General features: G+C 38.7%; 1 protein-coding gene across 1 annotated transcript in view; it reads right to left on the bottom strand.

Moving 5' to 3' along the window:
• Window positions 1-782: 782 nt before the first annotated feature.
• The window catches only part of TWSG1 (twisted gastrulation BMP signaling modulator 1), a 65,560-nt gene continuing 42,286 nt past the window's right edge, over window positions 783-24,056 (bottom strand). The window contains exons 4-5 of the mRNA XM_003262074.3: window positions 6,642-6,908; window positions 783-3,850 (exon numbers count right to left, since the gene is read on the bottom strand). Of these exons, the coding sequence (XP_003262122.1) occupies window positions 3,669-3,850; window positions 6,642-6,908 (449 nt within the window). The 3' untranslated portion in view covers window positions 783-3,668. The remainder of the gene's footprint in view (window positions 3,851-6,641; window positions 6,909-24,056) is intronic.

Below are 24,056 nucleotides of genomic sequence, written 5' to 3'. Positions count from 1 at the left end.
GTGCAGTAGCACAATCATGGCTCACTGCAGCTTCCACCTCCCTGGGCTCAAGGGATCCTCCCACCTCAGCCTCTAGAGTAGGAGTTGGCTCCTGCTGGTGGGTTCGTGGTCTTGCTGACTTCAAGAATGGAGCTGCAGACCTTCACGGTGAGTGTTACAGCTCTTAAAGATGGCACAGACCCAAAGAGTGAGCAATAGCAGGGTTTATTGTGAAGAGCAAAAGGACAAAGCTTCCACAGCGTGAAAGGGGACCCAAGCTGTTTGCTGCTGATGGCTGGGGTGGCCAGCTTTTATTCCCTTATTGGCCCCTCCCCACCATGTTCCATTTCTGTCCTATAAGAGTGCCCTTTTTTCAATCCTCCCTGCGATTGGCTACTTTTAGGATCCTGCCGATTGGTGTGTTTTACAGAGCACTGATTGGTGCATTTTACAACCCTCTTGCTAGCTACAGAGCACTGATTGGTGCATTTTACAGAGCACTGATTGGTGCATTTTACAATTCTCTTGTAAGACAGAAAAGTTCTCTAAGTCCCTACTCGAACCAGGAAGTCCAGGTGGCTTCACCTCTCATCACCATGCCTGGATAATTTTTTTATTTTTATAAAGATGAGGTTTCACCACGTTGCCCAGGCTGGTCTTGAACTCCTGAGCTCAAGTGATTCGCCCACCTCAGCCTCCCAAAGTGCCACCGCACCCGGCCTGCTGATCACTTAAACACTATCTTCTTTAGACAGAAATGTCAAATTACGTCTATGCTGAAGTTAACAAAAAATATGACTCACTCATTTCAATTTTTTATTAAAATACTTTTTTGTTAATAGGGACAACCAAAGAAAAATACACAATTTTCTATGTTGTAGATCATATAAAATACAATAAACATAAACTCTTGGGAATGCAGAATAGATTTCAAAAATCTTAAAAGAAGCTTTCATAAAAATAAACTTTAGAAATGTGGCTTATATTTACTGCATTTTTCCAGAAAACTTTCTTTTCTCCATTTTAATGCTATCCTGATTATAAATAATGGTTCAAATTTCTAACATCTTATCAATTTTGCTTCCTGGAATTTTAGAAATCACATGTCTAAATGAAGACCTCTTTTTTATACCACCCTACATAAACACAGAATAGATTTTATTTAAATTACCATTTGATTTGGCACCACTATTGTAAATACTGTTTTAGTAATAATTAAATGTTATGGGGGAAAAACTAACAGAAAAACCTGCTAACAAGCACAAGTCTTACTATAAGAAAGGATCTTTTATATATGCTTTTATGATACCCACTGATTTAAAATCTAGTGCTTTTAAAATCTGGTTATAAAAAAAGTAATAACCTAATTTTTTATTAAAAAAGAAAAAAGAATTTTTACCAAAACTTCAATATAGAAGTGAATGTGCTTAGAATGGTAATAGAGGATCTAACTTTTAACCAGGCTATCAACTTCTTGAATATTTACTTTCAATTTGGAAAAATATTGTTATTCAGAACCTGAAATATATTATAAAACCGGAAATGAAATCTTTTAGGTGAATTCTTTCTGTCAGCCCCTCATAAATCAGAAAAAATAAGCCAAATTTGAAGGCAAAAGATCATTACATTTAGGGATAGTTTCTAATGAGAGAAATCAAGGTAAGAAAAATCAATTAAAACAATGTGGTTTAAGAAATTATCCTCCTAATGTAGGGGGTGGGAAACAGATATTACATTTTAAAATTTAATGATGAAGACCTAAAAAATGATAAATGCAGTTTTAAAATATTTGTTGTCATCATTAAGAAAACATTAGGCATGTTGCCAACACACACACAAACATCACTCCACTCACAGTAGGAAATGACTGAAAAACAGCAGAGTTGAACTGCAGCAGGAGGCTGCAGATTCCTTTCAGCTTTCTGTCTAAAGTTCCAGGATACTTTCGGCTCTACAGGTGCTCATGAAGAAGGGGAGCTAAATGTTTTCAAGGCACTTTTAAACGAGGCATTCTAGGTAAAAGGAAGAAAAGGAGACCCTAATGTTTTCCTACCAAAAAATATATCCATGAGCTAAATCTCAACTTTTTAAAAGGCTAAAATATCTTGAATATTCATTAGAGTTATCTGAAAGAGCAGAAAAGGTATTAAGACCTTAATTTATAACAGTTGATCATAATATTACAAATGATCTTTTAACTAACTACTATTCAGATCATGAACAATACAAAATGTGTCCAAGAGCATTATCTATTTTTATATACTAAAATATGTAGACGTATAAAGAGGTATTCCTAAAAAGTTGCTTGTAGTTCAAATATGCACTAGAGCAAGTAGCAATTTTGTAAAATTAAGTCTGTAATATAAATATTTATGTTTTTCATTCATGCTTAAAGATTGAGATTTTATTACTATGAAGGGCACATAGGATCTTTATTGAAACGTTTATTGAAACATTATATAAAATGTTGACTAAATTCTGTAGTGTATTTGGAGTGAACATCATCTTGAATAGAGATTTTAAAATTTCATAATCTTAACCTCTGACGATATGATTATACTTGTTTAAAAAGAACATTATATCCAGATATAAACTTAACAAATGAAATACTACAAAATATGAACGTAGATAGTTTTGTTTCCCATTATAATTCCCAGCATTTTCACCCTGCCCTGTTCATACGAGTCAATTCTCTTCTTCAATTCCTGTCCCATCACCTGTCTGCTGAAAAACACTGCTTTGTCTTGGCTAAGGCTGCACGAGTTCAGTCTTGTACCAGCTCAGCCTCCCCTTTCAGCGACACCATTTCCCTACCAGGGTACAAGCTGTTTCCTGGTGCTCTAGGTGGAGTCTGATTTGGCATTTTTTCCCCATCCCTAGTGCTCTTTAAGCTGGTACCTGAAGTCACAGAAATGCTTTTGCTTGCTAATTATTTACTCCAGCAGTGCATTTAAAGCAATTTCATAGGTACACCCTGAAAATCTTGGTAAAGATTCTTCATCACTGCCTATGTCAGCACTTTGGGCAGGGGAAATGGAAGAGAATAGGAAACTTTCTCTAAAGCTTTGTCAACACATGTATTATAGAATGGATTCTACTATGTAGGAGTTCTCAATTATAAAATATGGTAAGCATTTACATTTTAAAACCAACATAAAAGGGATGAAATTAAGCTTTTTATGATGATATTTTTATATGAGTTATCAGAGTAGTATATCGAATATCTACTCTATTTATAAAATGGATAAAACAAGGCACAATGAGGAATGATGTGCAACTATAAAAACTCAGTGTCCTAAGAGTGGCACATGAAGAAATCATAATTCACATCAACATGCTTCTGCTAACACTTTCAAAGCAAAAACCTTTTGGAATGCTAGAGGAAAACCACATCAGGCTTCATGTTAAAAACCTCAGATCTTTCAAGGAATTCTCTGTGCACCTGCTTCTCATATGACCAAAGTTGTACATGTATTCAAAGGAAAGGGCTTATTGCTAGGGGGCAATAAAATCAGTAAGAACAGTTATATAATTAAACACATCACTGGCTATGTCATATTTTTAAAAGAAACTTATTCCAAAGTCTTTACAACTTAACTTACTGGGATTCTGATACAACCAACAGCCTTACAGAATAACTTTTTATACCTATTATTTTACTAAGTTGCTTTGGTTTGCATTTGTCTTCTTTAAAACATGCAGTTCATACATTTGACAGTTTTACTACCATAGTCAATACATTCTGGACCAATGCACTCACAGCAGGCATTATGAAACCAGCGATATTTGGATGCTCCCATGGACTCACAGGATATTTTACACTGATGTATGGACATGCAGTCATCAAAATAAACCACAGTACACATGTGTTCTGAAAAACAAAAATTTAAGATTTCAGGGCAAGAAAGAAGAAAAACAAAAAAATGCTTTATTACCTAGTTGAATATTAACAGTTATTTATCTTAGTTCTCTTATTACTGGTCTATACATGACAAAGATCAGATATAGGAAAAAAGATCTTCATTTATTAATTATGTTGAGAAGGAAGTCAGATTCTCCCACTACATCTGAAGAAGGCAAAGGGCTTCCTTAGCTTCTTTTATTAGATTTCAGGCTTTGATCGAAAGGTTGGATTATTGGGCTTAAAAACATTTGCTATGTTATACAGCTGTGCTTTTAAACTGGGCATTTCCTTTTTTTTTCTTTTTTTGAGATGGAGTCTCACTCTGTCACCCAGGCTGGAGTGCAGTGGTGTGATCTCGGCTCACTGTAGCCTCCGCCTCCCAGGTTCAAGTGATTCTCTGCCTCAGCCTCCCGAGTAGCTGGGATTACAGGCATGTGCCACCACAGCCGGCTAATTTTTATATTTTTAGTAGAGGAATCAGAGAATCCACAGAACTAAGTAGAAAATGATAGATCCATATGTTAAAAACAGACAACAAATAGAACTGCAAATGCAGGCCAGGCATGGTAGCTCAAGCCTGTAATCCCAACACTTCGGGAGGCCGAAGCAGGAGGATCACCTGAGGCCAGGAGTTTGCAACCAGCCTGGCTAACATGGCGAAACCCTGTCTCTACTAAAAATTCAAAAAATTAACCGGGCATGGTGGCAAGTGCCTGTAACCCCAGCTACTCGGCAGGCTGAGGCAGGAGAATCACTTGAACCTGGGAGGTGGAGGTTGCAGTGGGCCGAGATTGTGCCATTGCACTCCAGCCTGGGCAACAAGAGTGAAACTCCATCTCAAAAAACAAACAAACAAACAAACAAACAAACAAACAAACTGCAAATGTAGGAGGAGCAGTAGAAAGAGGCTAACTCTATCTGGGGGAAAAGGTGCCCAGGAAAGATGTCACAGAGAAAAAACTTTAGTTGTGTCTTGAAGACAGCTGGAGTTTCCAGGAATTAGCTTCTAGCTAATTGCTTCATAAATTTTAAATAATCTTTGAGCAAAATTTATGAATTATTATTTAATGTCTGTTATGTTGATTATTTACATTTTAATAATGGAGAAAATGATAGCAAAACATATTATTATTGCATTCCATATGTTTCTAATGTTTTCCAAAATCTAGCATTTGTTTTACAAAGTACTTTAACCTAAAAGGGAATAAGAAATCTCACACTGTCATTTAACAGAAGCTGTTCTGCCTTTTACCATTAATGTTCGAAGCTCATACTGTTTTTTGTGTTTTTGTTCTTTTTTTGAGATGGAGTTTTGCTCTAGTTGCCTAGGCTGGAGTGCAATGGCGCAATCTCGGCTCACCGCAACCTCCACCTCCCGGGCTCAAGCGATTCTCCTGCTTCAGCCTCCCAAGTAGCTGTGATTAGGCATGCGCTACCACGCCCAGCTAATTTTGTATTTCTAGTAGAGACGAGGTTTCTCATGTTGGTCAGGCTGGTCTCGAACTCCCGACCTCAGGTGACGCACCCACCTCAGCCTCCCAAAGTGCTGGGATTACAGGAGTGAGCCACTGCACCCGGCCCACACTGTTTCATATAGGTAGGAATGTAATGGAGGGCACAGCTAATAGTCAAGTAAGAGTACAAATTATACTATTTATACATAATTCACCTCATGTTTTAAGAAATAATTGCAATTTTCATAAGTGCTTTATGCTTCCACAGTAAAATTATATGGCGCCTTTTATCAAAAAATATCAAAGATTTTATAAAAGTCACATGCTCTTTACATTCCAAAATTATGATATGACCTATCTTCACTAATAAATGCTCTTAAATATGCTTCTGTAATTTGTATAAGTTATTTTCTCATTTAATTCCTTTTCTGACCAACAGCACCCATTTGCAGAGAACTGGCTGGGGTTAGTTTATGCCTGGAAATGAGATGTCTGGAATACCAACTTGCTTATAAATAAATTTAGCTAATGACTTTGGCATCATTTTAGTAGGGGTGCTATTATAAAAATCTGACTTCATGGGATACTCTGAATGTTACCTGACAATGAGCAATATTTTATTAGAGAAGCAGCATTGTTGCTATCTTATGAACAGAATAAAGACTAACACAAATAAATACCAGAATTAGGAACAATTATCTATTTTCCAATACAGTACAGCTTCTGCTGCCAGGAGTATGGAGGAATTTTGACAATATGCTGACATGCCTCTTTATCTTTTTTTTTTTTGGTGAGACGGAGTCTTGCTCTGCCACCCAGACTGGAGTGCAGTGGTGCGATCTCAGTTCACAGCAACCTCCGACTCTCAGGTTCAAGCAATTCTCCTGCCTCAGCCTCCCTCGTAGCTGGACTACAGGTGCCCGCCACCACAGCCGGCTAATTTTTGTATTCTTAGTAGAGACGGCATTTCACCATCTTGGCCAGGCTGGTCTCGAACTCTTGACCTCGTGATCCACCTGCCTCGGCCTCCCAAAGTGCTGGGATTACAGGCGTGAGCCACCACGCCCGGCCGACGTGCCTCTTTATCTACTCAAGGATCGGAGATATATTTTTTTCTCTTATCCTTCTGGCATGTGCCTCTAGATATGATGGGATCAGGGTTATTGAGTCTAGAATTTATGTGAGATGATACAAATTCAAAACCAAAAAGCTGCTCCAAAAGATGGTCTTATATAGGTTTTACAGATTACATAGACAGACCACATGAGGGGGCGGAACGGAGAAAGTCAACTGTTGGCAGTTACCTTTGTCACTGGAATAAGGCGCGTGAACATTATTGCTGGGAACAGACACATTCTGGTGGTGTGGCTGGTTCACAGTTTCTAAAAATGAAACCAGATTCTCATGATGTGAAAGTTCTTCTGCAACAGGGAAAGAAACGATGTTCCAATTCAACTGAGTATCTCCTTCTGTGAGTGCCCGGAAGAGAGAAGGGATCGGTTCATGCAGCTCCTCCACTGTGCTCTTTGAAGTTGGAGGTGTGTCACTATAATTTCGAGGATTACACATACCTGGGTTGGGGGTAGTATCATAAGATTTTGTTAGTTACTGCCTTGCAATCAGAGTTACAACACATTAAAATTATGTAACTTCTAGGACTACACGTAGATATTTTCCTAGCTTTTTTTTTTTTTTTTTTTCTGGGTGAGCCTAAATGATGATATTCTACCCCAGTAGCTTCAAGCATACTGAACGCTCAGATCTTGTTTTTTAAATACCTAATAGGAACCAGAGCTCCTTGGAGGAAAGACTGATTTGAAGGCTGGGTCAGGAAAGTACAAAATGAGCCAGGAACACATTTGTGCCAGAAAGTAAGGAAATGCATCATGAATGATGGGACATGCTGAAGAGACACAGGAGGCCAACTGAAGGGGCTCCTACTGGTTAATAGACAATTTGAGCATTAAAATAATAATAAGCTGAGCGCAGTGGCTCACGCCTATAATCCCAGCACTTTGGGAGGCCAAGGTGGGAGGATCACTTCAGCCCAGGGGTTTGATACCAGCTTAGGCAACATAGCAAAACATCATCTCTACAAAAAATAAAAAATATTAGCTGGGTGTGGTGGTGCATGCCTGTAGTTCCAGCTACTTGGGAGGCTGGGGCAGGAGGAGTTCTTGAGCCCAGGAGATAAGGCTGCAGTAAGCTATCACTGTACACTGGACTCTAGCCTGGGCAACCCCATGTCAATCAATCAATCAATCAATAAAAATGGATTACCATCTTGTAAACAAAACAAGAATCAATGAGTTCTTATATATAAATAAATACAAGAGAAGGGAATGATATTCCTTACCAACTGATAAATGTAGAAGAAAGGAAACAGAAAATCACCATTTGGCACTATCACAGGGGTTTGATTCAGATAGAAGTGGTCAATGGATATTAAGTCTGATGGGTGACTGTTAGATAAGAACATACTGATGTATTCTTGGAAAGCTCTCCACAAAATACTAATCACTTACAAAAAGTCATTAATAATGACTTTAATGTGGAGAAGTCTGGCGGGCACCAATATGATCAGAAGATCAAAGTTAACATCACCAGTGATGGGAGGTGGTGATGTTGCCAAGAATGTGTGACATAAGTCTGATCACAAGTAAACATCAGGTACATCAAGGCTGAGGGAAATCCTGTATAGTCAAGGTCTGTACTCTTTAAACACTGTCAAGAGAAAGACTAAAGGACTGTTTCAGATTGAATGAGTCTGAAGAAACATAACTACTAAACGCATCACATATTCCTGGATAGGATACTGGGCCAGAAAGAAAGAAGAGGTACCACTGGGACAGCTGGTGACACTGAATGGGGTTTGTGGATTGGGTAGCAATGTTATATTGATATTGGCTTCCTGATTTGGAAGGCTGTATGCCAGTTTTTAGGAGAATATCTTTGTTGTTTGAAAATATAGACTGGAGTGTTTAGTGGTAATGGGACATTGTAAAGCTTGCTTTGCAAAGATTCAAAAAAACATGAATGATCATGTGTGTGCATGCATGTGTGTGCATGCATGCGTGTGTGTGTGTCTGTAGGGAGAGGAAGGGTATTGAGCAATGAAACAAATGCAATGATAAAATGTTTTTGTAAATTGACATAATAATTGTATTTATGAGTTACAGTGATGATTCAATACAATCATGAATAATGATCAGATCTGGGTAATTAAAACATCCATCATCTCAAACACTTTTGTGTTGGAACATTCAATATCCTCCTTCTAGCTATTTGAAATGTATAATACATTATTGTTTAACTATAGTCATCCTATAGAACTACAGAACACTAGAGAACTCATTCCTCCTATCTAGCTGTAATCTTATATCCTTTAACAAATATCTCTCTATCCTCCTGTTCCCCCTACCCTCCTATCCTTCTCAGCCTCTACCATCCTCCATTCTACTTTTTACTTGCATGGAATGAACTCTCTTCTACCTTCCACATATGAGTGAGAACGAGAGCATGTGGTGTTTAACTTTCTGTTCCTGACTTATTTCACTTAACATAATGTCCTCCAGTTCCATCTATGCTGGCATGAATGACAGAATTTCATGCTTTTTTGTGGATGAATAGCATTCCATTGAGTATAAATACCACATTTTCTTTATGCATTCATCTGTTGTTGGGACACCTAGGTTGACTCCACATTTTGGCAATTGTGAATACTGCTGCAATAAACACAGAGGTGCAGATGTCTCTTTGATATACTGATTTCCTTTCCTTAGGATAAATGTATAGTAATGGGATTTCTGGATATGGTAGTTCTATTTGTGGTTTTTTGAGGATGCTCCATACTGTTTTCCATAGTGGTTGTATTAATAACTGGGGAATCTGGGTGAGGGAAAATATAAATCTTTTTATCCTTCTGGCAAATTTATCTATAATTGAGATTATTTCAAAATGAATTATTAAAAAATAATTTTAGGTCAGACATCATGGCTCACACCTTTAATCCCAGCACTTTGAGACACAGAGGTGAGAGGGTTGCTTCAGGCTAGGAGTTCAAGACCAGCCGGGACAATATAGTGAGACTCTGTCTTTACCAAAACAAACAAAAAAATTAGTTGAGCATGATGATGTGTGCTTGTAGTCCCAGTTACTCAGGAGGCTGAAGTGGGAGGATCACTTGATCCCTGGAATTCAAGGTTGCAGTGAACTATGACTGTGCCACTGCACTCCAGCCTGGGTGACAGAGTGAGACCCAGTCTCTAAAAAAAATAAATAGATGAAAATAAAAATAATTTTAAAAGGAGAAAAATGGCAGGAGAGAATCAGAGCCAGAGTATAGAAAACTTTTTCAATGAGTTTTGCTATAAAGGGGCAAGCTGACACAGTGTTTAATCAGCCCCAGCCTTCAAGCTGTCCCAGCTGACACCAAGTGGATCAGAGAGGAGGTATCCCCACAAAACTCAGCCCCAAATGCAGATTTGGGAGCTAAGGAAATGATTCTTGTTCTTTTAAGCCACTATGTTTTGGTGTAGCTTGTTTAGTAGCAATAGTTACTGGAACAGAACCCTCTGGGTTTCTTTTTGTGAGCATTATATAAGCATACCTTATTTTATTGCGCTATATTTTACTGGACTTCATAGATGCTGTGTGTTTTATAAATTGAAGGTTTGTGGCAACCCTGCACTGAGCAAGTCTATCAGTGCCATTTTCCCAATAGCATGTGCTCACTTTGTGTCTCTGTGTCACATTTTGGTAATTCTTGCAGTATTTCAAACGTTTCATTATTATTATAACTGTTACGGTGATCTGTGATTACTAATCTTTGATGTTACTATTGTAATTGTCTTGTGGCAGCAGGAAGTGCCTCCATATACAAGCTCAATTGATAACTGTTGTGGTTGTATTCTGATTGCTCCACCAACTGGTCATTCTCCCGTATCTCTCCCTCTCTTTTGGCCTCCTTTTCCCTGAGACACAGCAATATTGAAATAAGACCAATTAATAACCCTACTATGGTCTCCAAGTGTTCACGTCTCTCACTTTAAATTTAAAAAGTTAGAAATGTCTGTCTGCTCTCTTTCACAGTAAACAAACAAACAAATAACCCAGTATTTTTTAAGCCAAAAAAAAGGAAAAGAAGAAAGCTTAGTGAAGATGGCATGTTGAAACCTAACACAGGCCAAAAGCTAGGCCACTTGTGCCAAACAGCCTAGTTGGGAATGCAAGGGAAAAGTTCTTGAAGGAAATGAAAAGTGTTACTCTGAACACATGAATGCTAAGAAAGTGAAACAGCCTTACTGCTGATATGGAGAAAGTTTGAATGGTCTGGATAGATCAAACCAGCCAAAATATTCCCTTAAAGTTCAATCCGGAGCAAGGCCCTCTCTTCAATTATGTGAAGGCTGAGAGAGGTAAGGAAGCTACAGAAGAAAAGTCTGAAGCTGGCAGAGACTGGTTCATGAGGTTAAGGAAAGAAGCCATCTCTATAACATAAAAGTGCAAAGAGAAGCAGGAAGTGCTGATGTACAAACTGCAGCAGGTTATTCAGAAGATCTAGCTAAGTCATTGGTGAAGGTGGCTACACCAAACAACAGATTTTCAAGGTAGATGAAACAACCTTCTATTGCAAGATGATGCTATCTAGGACTTTCCTAGCTAGAAAGAAGTCAATGCCTGGTTTCAAAAGCTTCAAAGAACAGGCTGACTATGTTGTTGGGGGCTAACGCAGCTGGTAACTTTGTGTTGAAGCCAATGCTAATTTACCATTCCAAAAACCCTAGGGCATCCATAAGATTTATGCTAAATCTACCCTGCCTGTACCCTAGAAATGGAACAACAAAGCCTGGATAACAGCACATTTGTTTATAGCACGGTTTACTAAATATTTTAAGTCTACTGTTGAGACCTACTTTTCAGAAAAAATGATTCCTTTCAAATATTACTGCTCACTGACAATGTACCTGGTCACCCAAGAGCTCTGATGAAGACATACAAGGGGATTAATGTTGCTTTCATTCCTGCTAACACAGCAGCTGTTCTGAAACCCAAGGTTGAGGGAGTTATTTCAACTTGCAAGTCTTATTATCTCAGAAATATATCTTGTAAGTTTATAGCTGCCATAGGTAATGATTCCTCTGATGGATCTGGGCAAACTACATTGAAAGCCTTCTGGAAAGGATTCACTATTCTAGATGTCATTAGGAACATTTATGATTCATGGGAGGATGTTAAACTATCAACATTATCAGGAATTTAGAAGAGAAGTTGAGTACAACATTCATGGATGACTTTGAGGGGTTCAAGACTTCAGTGGAGAAAATTACTGAAAATGTAGTAGAAATAGCAAGAGAACTAGAATTAGAAGCAGAGCCTGAGGATGTGACTGAATTATTGCAATCTCATTATAAAACTTGAACAAATGAGGAGTTGCTTCTTATGGATGAGCAAAGGAAGTGTTTCTTGAGATGGAATCTACTCCTAGTGAAAATGCTATAAACATTGTTGAAATGACCACAAAGGATTTGGAATATTACGTAAACCTAGTTGTTAAAGCAGTGCAGGGTTTCAGGATTGACTCCAATTTTTTATTTTTATTTATTGAGAGAGAGTCTTACTCTATCACCCAAGCTGGAGTGTAGTGGCACAATCATAACTCACCGCAGCACTGAACTCTTGGACTCAAGTGGATCCTCCTGCCTGAGCCTCCCAAGTAGCTAGGTCTAGAGGTGTGCACCACCAGGCCCAGCTAATTTTTTCCACTTTTTGTAGAGATGGGGTCTCACTGTGATGTCCAGGCTTGTCTCAAACTCCTGGCCTGAAGCTATCCTCCTGCCTCAGATTTCCAAAGCTCTGGGTTTATAGACATGAGCCACTGCACCTGGCCTAATTTTGAAAGAAGTTCTACTGTGAGTAAAATACTATCAAATAGCATGACATGTAATAGAGAGCTATTTCATGAAAGGAAGAGTCAACTGATGCAGCAAACTTCAGTGTTATCATATTTTAAGAAATTACCAGCCAGTGTGATGGCTCATGCCTGTAATCTCAGCACTTTGGGGGACTAAGGCTGGAGGATTGCTTGAGGCCAGGAAATTGAGACCAGTCTAGGCAGCATAGTGAGACTCTATCTCTATTTAAAAAAAAGAAGAAATAAGGCTGGGCGCAGTGGCTCACGCCTTTAATCCCAGCACTTTGGGAGGCCGACGGGGGCGGATCACGAGATCAGGAGATCGAGACCATCCTGGCTAACACGGTGAAACCCCATCTCTACTAAAAATACAAAAAATTAGCCGGGCATGATGGTGGGCACCTGTAGTCCCAGCTACTTGGGAGGCTGAGGCAGGAGAATGGCATGAACCTGGGAGGCGGAGGTTGCAGTGAGCCGAGATTGCACCACTGCACTCCAGCCTGGGCGACAGAGAGAGACTCCATCTCAAAAAAAAAAAAAAAAAAAAAAGAAGAAGAAAGAAACTGTCACAGACACTCCAACCTTCAGCAACCACCAGCCTGATCAATTAGCAGCCATCAAGATCTAGGCAAGAGCCTCCACCAGCAAAAAGATTACAACTGCCTGAAGGCTTAGATGATTTTTTGCATTTTTTAACAAGAAAGTATTTTACATTTAAGGTAGGTATTTTTAAGACATAATAAAATTGCACACTTAATAAACTACAGTATAGTGTAAAATAACTTTTATATGCACTGGGAAACCAAAGTATTTGTGTGACTCACTTTATTGGGACCTTCACTTTACTGCAGTGATCTGAACCAAATCAGCAATATTTCCGTGGGGCATGGCTATACTTTTGAAAGCTAAATTATGTTTCATTTTTGTTTCGCATCTATTAGGTGTAAGATGGAGTTTCATGTCTTCCTCAGATTAAACGTTTAAAAAGTTAAATCAAATTTATAAATTCCTGTTTTTATAAATTCAGGGAGGAGAAAAAAGCCATCTATTTCCTCATTTTGTTAGTTTAAGGATCATGGCAAGAGCTGAGGAGAACAAAGTTGTGTGCTCTTCATCACATTTTTCAATACAGCTGAACTTGAATAACTTAGGTTGTATGACAGGATCATGGATTAAATGATCAAATCTGATCCCTTTATTCATAAAAAGAAGAAATAGGCGCAGATAAGTCAAATGACTTGTCCAATATTATGTCATCTAGGATCAGAGCCAAGATCATGATGTAGCCTCCTGATTTCATGTCTACTACTCTTTCTAATAACTACATCTATACATAACCTTTACATAATCTTTAAGTGGTATCAAAAAGCAAATAATACTTAGAATGTTCATATTATACAACTATACATAATATAGTCTTCTGCCAAATTTATAAATAAAAATTAGTGGCCAGGCGCAGTGGTTCACACCTGTAATCTCAGCACTTTGGGAGGCTGAGGTGGGCACATCACCTGAGGTCAGGAGTTCGAGACCAGCCTGACCAACATGGAGAAATCCTGTCTCCACTAAAAATACAAAATTAGTCTGGCATGGTGGCGCATGCCTGTAATCCCAGCTACTCGGGAGGCTGAGGCAGGAGAATCGCTTGAACCCAGGAGGTGGAGGTTGCAGTGAGCCAAGATTGCACCACTGCACTCCAGCCTGGGCAACAAGAGCGAAACTCCATCTCAAAAACAAACAAACAAACAAACAAAAAGCCAAAAAAATAAACACACAAAAAAATTAGTAAATAGAGTTGAAGGTAAACAACTGAGTTCAAACGTTATAAAAGCTAAATTTAACATCTACTGAAGACTTTAAAGAAATTTCAGCCAGGCATGGTGACACACGTCTGTAGTCCCTGCCACTTGGGAGGCTGAGGCAGGAAGACTGACAGAGCCCAAAAGTTCCAGGCCAGCCTGGGTAACTCGTGAGACCCTGTCTCTAAAAAACAAACAAATAAATAAATGAAACTTCAGTGCTCATTATCAGAGATTTCATTATATCAAAACAATTTGGGGGGAGTTTTGTACATTTAACAAATTTAGGACAAAAACATTCGTAATTTAAATCTCAATATACTGCACTAAAACTAGCAAACCTGATGTCCCTGATTTGCTGATAAAGATACTTTATCCACTTTCCCTAGCCAACTTCTCCAAATTCTATACTGACAACTTGATAACCATATTCTGTAGCAAATTCACAATGCAGCCTTGTCTCATACATTGATTCTAAAAGTTGAAAACCAGTAAAAGTAGTTACCTTAACATAATCCTATGAAAATTGTTTATGACAGAACAGGTAGTATGGTAGGACTTCCTTGTACAATGTCATATTGTCAAAGGACAATACTTCTGATTTTGAGATAAAGTGAACTTTTCTTTGAACTTCATAAAACAACGAAAACCATGCTACATTTCACACGGCATGACCTGAGAGATGTTCTTGCCAACAAATATTAAACCTAAATCTAATCATTTTCTTATAGTTAACTTCAAATAACTAGAAATACAGAGGGGCAGAGGAACAAGTTAAAGAATACCACAGGAAGCAGTCAAATCCAGAATGTGGACTATTCTATAGGTCAACTGATACAGTTCCTTCATTGTCAAGTGGCATGACAGAAATGAAAGGAGGGTCAATCTGGATGAAAAACACAACAAGCAGATTCAATACAAGAATTTTGAATTAATTTGAACAAGTGAACTGTAAAAACACTGAGACATCTGGAGAAACCTGATCATGAACTGAATTTTAGATTTCACCAAGAAATTATTGTTAATTTTGTTAGGTGTTTTAACACTATTATGATTAGAAAAGTCAATGTCCACCTTTTTTTAGAGATTGACATTGAAAGAAAGTAGGGGTAAGAAGTATTTGCTGTTTGCAATTTGCTTTTTTTTTTTTTTTTTTTTTTGAGACAGAGTTTCACTCTTGTTGCCCAGACTAGAGTACAATGGCACGATCTCGGCTCACTGCAGCCTCCGCCTCCTGGGTTCAAGTGATTCTCCTGCTTCAGACTTCCGAGTAGCTGGGACTACAGGCACCCGCCACCACATCCAGCTAATTTTTTTGTGTGTATTTTTACTAGAGATGAAGTTTTGCCATTTTGACTAGGCTGGTCTCAAACTCCTGGCCTCAGGTGATCTGCCCACCTCGGACTCCCAAAGTGCTGGGATTACGCATGAGCCATTGCGCCCGGCCTGCAGTTTGCTTTTAAATACTTTAGCAAAGGAAGAAAAAAGGATAAAGTGAATGTGGCATATTCTGGACCGCTGCTGAACCTGCATGAGGGATACATAGTTCATTATGCTATTCTCTCCACTTCTGTGTATATTTCAATATTTTTATAATAAAAAATTAACGCCAAATTTAATTCTTTTATGGAGAATTATTTTCTTGTTCAGTTTTGTTTTTTCCTGGCATTTCTATGCTTGGAACTTTCTTTCTCTGTACCACACAAAAATGTTTCAGCATATCTTGAAAACTTATTCTGCTTCTCAATGATATGCTTGAACCCAGTTTCTTTCTTCTCTTCACTTACTGCTTCAGTCAGGACGCTTCATCCCATGCCTCCTGTGTGGTTATCATTCTGCAGCTATCCTTAACTGAACTCCTGGTTAAAGCTATTGCTTCCTTCAACACATGTTGTTATCTTTCTTGGTTTTCTATCCTGTTTTGTTTGATTGATCCTCTACTAATTCTTTTAGAAACAGTAGGTGAGAAGTAAACTTTGAGTTCTTATTTGTCTAAAAATGTTTCTATTTTACATTCACATTCCTGATAATTTGACAAGTCAAAATAATTTTCCCACCAACCACTTAAGTCATTGGCCCAGTGATACTGATGAGAAGTCTGATGGCAGTGTGATTTTTAACTTCTTGTGTACAAACTCTATTATTCTTTCTGAAATATTTTAGAATATTTTTTAACCTAGAAGTTGTAAAATTTTGTGAAGATGTGCCATATGTAGGTCTTTTTTCACTCATCTCGCTCAGCATTCTGTAGGCTCTTTCAACCTAAGGACTCACTGCTTTTTTTCTCAGCTTTGGTAATTTTTCTTCTACTATTCGATAATTTCTTCTCTCCTTCCTTTTTTTTTTTTTTAATTCTTCTTCTGGAGTGCCTATTCTTTCCCTGTTATATTATCTGCCTGTTTTCACTATATTCTATGACACTCCAATAATATTTTCAGACTCTCTTATTATTTTTCCAATTGAATTTTTTTTTTTTTTTTTTTTGAGATGGAGTCTCGCTCTGTCACCCAGGCTGGAGTGCAGTGGTGTGATCTTGGCTCACTGCACGCTCCACCTCCTGGGTTCAAGCAATTCTCCTGCTTCCTGAATAGCTGGGATTACAGGTGCCCACTACCATGCCCGGCTAATTTTTGTATTTTTAGTAGAGACGCGGTTTCACCAAGTTGGCCAGGCTGGTCTCGAACTCCTGACCTCAGGTGATCTGCCCACCTCGGTCTCCCAAAATGTTGGGATTACAGGTGTGAGCCACCACACTCGGCTTTTTTTTTTTTTTTTTTTTTTGAGACAGATTCTCGCTGTGTTGCTCAGGCTTCAGTGGCACGATCTCGGCTCACTGCAACCTCCGCCTCCTGTGATCAAGCGATTCTCCTGTCTTAGCCTCCTGAGTAGCTGGGACTACAGGCATGCACCACCACGCCTAGCTGATTTTTGTATTTTTAGTAGAGTTGGGGTTTTGCCATATTGGCCAGGCTGGTCTCAAACTCCTGACCTCGGGTGATCCACCCGCCTCGGCCTCCCAAAGTGCTGGGATTACAGGTGTGAGCCACCATGCCTGGCCCCAACTGAATTTTAAATTTGCAAAAGCTTTCTTATTCTGATTGTTTTTCATAATACAGACATGACATTTTGTTAACTTTTTCTAAAAGATAATCAGTTTTTAAAAGATTTCTTTTATGTCCTAAATATTTCCTCCTTGGTCTGCTTTTTACTTCATTCTTTCTTTTAAGTTACACTTATTCTATTTTTCTTTCACATCTAGTCATTAGGCTGGAGACACCTTCCCTCCCTGCAATGCCTGAATGAGGAGGCCTTGCCTGGGTACCAACAACACATCAGTGGCCCTATTTCTTTTCCGCTAGTTCCCTTCAATTTCTCTAGAAAGAAATTCTCCGATTTCTTTTTCCTAGAGAAACTTCTTAATTACTTGGAAACTTTTCTGACGAATGGAGGAGGGAATTGGTTATCAAATCATACAGCTCTTCTATAGACAGATCTTCAAATAATCTTTCTATTTTCAAATTCATTTCTCACTCCCACACTCCATAAAGCCGCAACTGGAGCCTCTTTGGGGTTTAGCTGGGAAGGTCACTCGTACTCTCACCATAACCCCCTTTTATGCAATTTGTTTTGGTGTTCCTTCCAATCTGTTTACTAAAGAGCAAGCACATCTGGGCCGGGTGTGGTGGCTCATGCCTGTAAATCCCAGCACTTTGGGAGGCTGAGGCAGGTGGATCACCTGAGATCAGGAGTTCAAGACCAGTCTGGCCAACAGGGTGAAACCCCATCTCTACTAAAAATACAAAAATTAGCCAGGCATGGCGGCATGTGCCTGTAGTCCCAGCTATTTGGGAGGCTGAGGCAAGAGAATAGCTTGAACCCAGGAGGCGGAGGTTGCAGTGAGCCAAGGTTGAGCCACTGCACTCCAGCCCGGGCGACAGAGCAAGACTGTCTCCAAAAAAAAAAAAAAAAAAAAAGGGAAAGCACATTTGTCTTTCCTTTTGGATATCTGATGCAAACTCAAATTACAATTGCTCCTTTTATTTATTGTTGTTTTTAGAGTTATTTCCAATTTTATCCCTTTATTTCATTTTACTGGCATCCTAAGTGGAAGGGAAGAAAATATGTGAATTTAGATCATCATATTGAACCAGAAGTCACATTTACTTGAAGGAGTTGGAAAATGTGATCAACCATTACCTGCATATCAATCTACTCATCCATTGATCCATTTTTTCCAGATATTTGTATCCAACTTCCCACAGAACATCGCCACTTGAGAACTTTATAGGCCCCTCAAATTCAACTGTCTCAGTCATCTTCCCTAACATACCTGGGTCTTAGATAAGCTTATCTTGGTTCCCTGTCACAATTTATCCAGTCACATAAACAGAAGCCTAGAGGTTATTCCTGGCTCCCATCACCCCTCAGTTCCCATTTCCAAACTGTCACCAAATCTAATCGAGTTTAACCTTGTAATTATTTTTCTAATGAGGCCACCTCTCTTCATCTCCTCTGCTATCACCCTAGACTAAGCCCCCATTACATTTTGACTGAATTTGGAAACACAATTGTCTAATGGATTTTAAACTGTCTTCCATTCTCTTTAGAAAACTCCAGCTCCTTTAAAACACACATTATTTAATGTTACCATTCTTTTTCCCTCCTTTTGGCTATTATCTTTGTACACTCAGCCACTTCTCCCCCACTTACTAATAACTTCAATACCTGGATCGCTATCTCATTTCCACCACTGGACCCACGGTCATTCTTGACAATTTCAATATTCACATCAAAGATTCACTCAACACTCTGGCTGAAATTTCAATTCCTTAATGATAATGATTTGTAAATCCACCCCACTTTAGCTACCTCATAGGTCAACTTTAACTCCTCTCTTTTCTCAGATCTTATATCCAATTCAAACCAAACTCTGACAGTTTCCCTCCAAAATATTTTCGAAATCTGAGCTCCACCATTTCCACTGCTATCAGTAATCCTAATCAAATCCACCATATTCTTTTACTTGAACTACTGCAACGGTCTCCTAATTTGTTTCTTCTCTTTACATCCTCAAATCTACCTTCCATATAAAAGTGAGAATGATCATTTAGAAGTGTAATTCAAGGCCAGGCGCAGTGGCTCATGCCTGTAATCCCAGCACTTTGGGAGGCTGAGGTGGGCGGATCACGAGGTCAGGAGTTTGAGACCAGCCTGGCTAACATGGTGAAAACCCGTCTCTACTAAAAATACAAAAATTAGCTGGGTGTGGTAGTGCACACCTGTAATTCCAGCCACTCAGGAGGCTGAGGCAGGAGAATCATTTGAACCTGGGAGGCGGAGTTTGCAGTGGCCAAGATCACACCTCTGCACTCCAGCCTGGGTGACAGAGCAAGACTCCATCTCAAAAAAAAAAAAAAAAAAATGTAATTCGGATATCACCACCATACACTCTCCAATGAGTTTCCATTATACTTAGGATATAATCCAAACTCCTTTCCATGGTCTCCAAGACCTGGTCCTGACCTACCTCTCTCACTCATCTTTCTCTACCCTTCCCCTTATTTACGAACATCTAGCCATACTGGTCTTTCTGTTCTTCAAACTTGTATATTTAGTCATTGTATGTAAGACATATTTTGATATTAAGTGGTTCACCTCAACCTTTCTGTTATTGGTTACCTAAAGTTGCTGAGAGTTTGTTCGGCAGAGCCTCTTGTTATTTCTTTTTCTTTTCCCAGCCTCTCTTATTATTTTTCCAATAGACTGTTTTTTTTTTTTGGAGACTAAGTCTTGCTCTGTCACCCAGGCTGGAGTGCGGTCACATGATCTCAGCTCACTGCAATCTCTGCCTCCTGGGTTCAAGCAATTCTCCTGCCTTAGACTCCTGAGTAACTGGGATTACAGGCACCCACACCATGCCCAGCTAATTTTTTTATTTTTAGTAGAGACAGGTTTTCACCATGTTGGCCAGGCGAACTCCTGAACTCAGGTGATCTGCCCGCCTCAGCCTCCCAAAGTGCTGGCATTATAGGCGTGAGCCACTGCACCCAGCCTTTTTTTTTTTTGAGACACAGTCTCACTCTATCACCTAGGCTGGAGTGCAGTGGCCCGATATCGGTACACTGCAACCTCCACTTCCTGGGATCAAGTGATTCTCCTGTCTCAGCCTCTCGAGTAGTTGGGACTACAGGCATGCGCCACCACGCCTAGCTAATTTTTGTATTTTTAGTAGAGACAGGGTTTCGCCATGTTGGTGAAGCTGGTCTTGAACTCTTGGCTTCAAGTGATCTGCCTGCCTTGGCCTCCCGAAGTGCTGGGATTACAGGTGTGAGCCACCACTCCCAGCCACCATGCCCAGCCTCCTCTTGTTTTTTCTAAATATGGTTAACTTTCCCAAAAGTTAGAACTTTCCAGTGATGAGGACAAGAAGAAACCAAAGCTGAGATGTATGGTTCATGTAAGTGCTTTCTGTAAATGAAAAAAAAAAAAAAAAAAAGACTAAAAATATTATTGAAAGATACCTTTTGATGTAAATAAATATAGTTATTCTAAAGGTATCTTAGAGTTTTTAAAAGATAAAGATATCTTAGAGTTATTCTAAAGGTATCATAGAGTTTTAAGTACAACTATGTACTTAAAACCTGCAGATAAGCACAGTGAAGCTTTTGGTGGTGCTAGCAATGTTCTGGTTTTTCGTATGTATGCTAGCAACAGGGGTGTGTAAAGCTCAGGTAAATTTATTTTGCTGTACACTTGTGGGGTATACTTTCTAGATGTATATTTCAAAAATAGGTTGAAAAATATATACCTCTTTACTAGTTATATGATAAACAACCTGAGGGAGAGCGACTAGGGGTATAAAGAAGGGAGGCATTTCATTATAAATACCTTCTTGGCATTGCTTGAATTTACTATGTTCAAGGATATTTTCAAGTAGTAATTTTAGTTTTTAAATTATATTTCGAAGAGAAATACATATATGTTAACAGTATAGATGCCAGATGGCTTTCTTTTCTATATTTTTGTAAAATTTAACATAATACTTGAACCTTAAGTAATCTACCTAGCTATGCAAAATTATTACTTCATGAGTTTTAAAATACTGAATATATTAATACAATACTCCAGATACATAATTATTGGACAAGGCTATTAAAAATGCTCTTTTCTTTTCCAATTACATAGCTGTGTGAGGCTATATTTTCTTTATATACTTCAATCATTACAACACAGCACAAAAGACTGAATTTTTCAGAGTACAGAGGGGTCCTGAGATTCAAAAAAAATGTTTGAGAACAGTTGCATTAGAAGAACAGATGGCAGGAGACTAGCCATAGCAGCTATATCGCTACAGCAAAACGTGCTGGCAGTTACCCAGAAAAGCTGATGGGATTCACAGCATCTGATCAAATAGACCTCATTGTGAGAGGGGTTTGAGAGTAGACACAAGTTTTCATTGCTGGCACTTAGTTTCCTCAGCATGAATACAGGGAGTAAATCAGAATCTCCAGAGGGTGCGTATAGTTTTTTAAAAGAACCAAATCAACATTATAACTGTCTTTTTCTGAAAGCAAAACAACTCCTATTATTTTGAAACTACAGATTACAAAAGAAACAATTTGGCTGATGATATTAGAAGACACAGTGAAGCCAAAAAGACACTGCTGAGACAAATAATGACTGAAACTGAAAAATGAGGGCATGGCATTGTCTAAGGCAGCTTTCCTTAATCTTTTAAAACACGGGCTCTGTTTTGATAAACATAAAAATCTCACTACCATCTGTCCTCTCTCAAATTATCATATTTATACGATGCCTCTAAATGAAGACTCAATGTGTAAAGCCAAGTGTAGTTCAGCTGAGGCAATTTCATAAAGAGCCACAAAAATGCAGTTTAAGTATGCAGTTCTCAGGCAATCAGGCTGAATCCAAAGAGAAAATCTAAGTTCATAGACTACAGCTTTGTCCTCAGTCCCAGTTACCTTTTTGGAGATCATGAAAAATCAGTAGTTGTAAACAATTATTTATTAAAGCCAACATCACTACTAGCTCAAGAGTAACAGTTATCATGGCTACAGATGAAAGCTACTGTGTATATGATGTGATTTTAGAATGATAACCACCTTCACCTTCATCTTCATCAAGAAGCCGTGTAACATAATGGATCACAGAGCATGGACCCTTGAAGCAAGACTGCGTGGCTGGAACCCTGGCTTTCCTCCATACTAGTTATTTGACCTTAGGAGGTCACTGAGTTCTGGCCATAGTTTCCTCATGTGTGGAACAGATGAGGGAAAATAACACTCTTACACTCTTTAGGTTTGTTGTTAGGACTGAATGAAGTAATACATGGAGAGTGCTTGCCACCTACAAGATGCTATAAAAGCATTAGCTATTATTAAGTTTCACAAAATATTCCATGACTGACTAGATCAAATCCAATTTAGACATTGCTACCCTGACATTTTAAAGAATTAAAAATTGTTTTCCTAGACAAAATTCTCTAATGAGCCACACAGTATATAGGGAATGCCTGATGTTAAGAAATCAGGAGCTTTCTCTTCAAGATATCTTTAATCAAAGAAGCATCAAGTTTTAAAAGTCTACAAATTGATCTATAGATTCAACGCACTTCTAATAAAAATACTAAGAAGTTTTTTTCAAACAAGTCTCTTTATTCTACAAAAGGATACATGGATAGATATATTTCTTTTATACGGAATTGTATTGTCCATTATAGTTTTTTCCTCTGGGATCTATTTTTTAAAAACACTTTAACTTTTATTTTAAGTTCAGGGGTACTTATGCAGGTTTGTTATATAGGTAAACTTGTGATTCAGGGGTTTGGTGTACAGATTATTTCATCACCTGAATACCAAGCATAGTACCCAATAGCTTTTTTTCGGAACCTCTCCCTCCTCCCACCCTCCACCCTCAAGTAGGCCCCAGTGTCTGTTGTTCCCCTCTTTCTGTCCATGTGTTCTCTTTATTTAGCTCAATGAGAACATACAGTCTTTGGTTTTCTGTTTCTGCGACAGTTTGCCAAGGGTAATGATAATGGCTTCCAGTTCCATCCATGTTCCTGCAAAGGATGTGATCACATTCTTTTTTCTGGCTGCATAGTATTCCATGGTGTGTATGTACCACTCTTGCTTCATCCAGTCTACCATTGATGGGCATTTAGGTTGAGTCCATGTCTTTGCTATTGTGAACAGTGCTGAAATGAACATACATGTCTTTAAGGTAGAATGATTTATATTCCTTTGGGTATATACCGAGTAGTGGGACTGCTGGGTCAAATGGTAGTTCTATTTTTAGTTCTTTGAGGAATTGTTACACTGCTTTCCACAGTGGTTGAACTAATTTACACTCCCACCAGCAGTATGTAAGTGTTCCCTTTTCTCCACAACTTCGTCAGCATCTGTTATTTTTTGACTTTTTAATATCATAGCCATTCTGACTGGTGTGAGATAGTATCTCATTGTGGTTTTGATTTGCATTTACGTAATGATTAGTGATATTGAGCATTTTTTCATTTCCCAGGCTCAAGTGATCCTCCAGCCTCAGCCTCCGTAGTAGGTAGGACTACAGGTGTGAACCACGATGCCCAGCTAATTTTTCTTTTTTGGTATTTTTTGTAGAGATGGCGTTTTGTTAAGTTGCCCAGGCTGGTCTCGAACTCCTAAACTCAGTGATCCACCCATCTCGGCCTCCCAAGGTGCTGGGATTACAGGCATGAGCCACCGCACCTGGCTAGTATGACCACTTAAGTGATATTGATTCTTCCTATCCAAGAGCATAGAATGTTCTTCCATTTGTTTTTGTCATCTCTGATTTCTTTGAAAAGTGTTTTGTAATTCTCATTGTAGAGATCTTTTATCTCACTGGTTAGGTGTATTCCTAGGTATTTTATTCTTTTTATGACAACTGTGAATGGGATTGAGTTCTTGATTTGGCTCTCAGCATGGGTGCTGGTTAGTGTATAAAAACGCTACTGATTTTTGTAC

This window comes from Nomascus leucogenys, chromosome 4 (genome assembly GCF_006542625.1).
Source record: "Nomascus leucogenys isolate Asia chromosome 4, Asia_NLE_v1, whole genome shotgun sequence".
Classification (NCBI taxonomy): domain Eukaryota; kingdom Metazoa; phylum Chordata; class Mammalia; order Primates; family Hylobatidae; genus Nomascus; species Nomascus leucogenys.
This window is presented reverse-complemented; position numbering and strand designations above follow the sequence as displayed.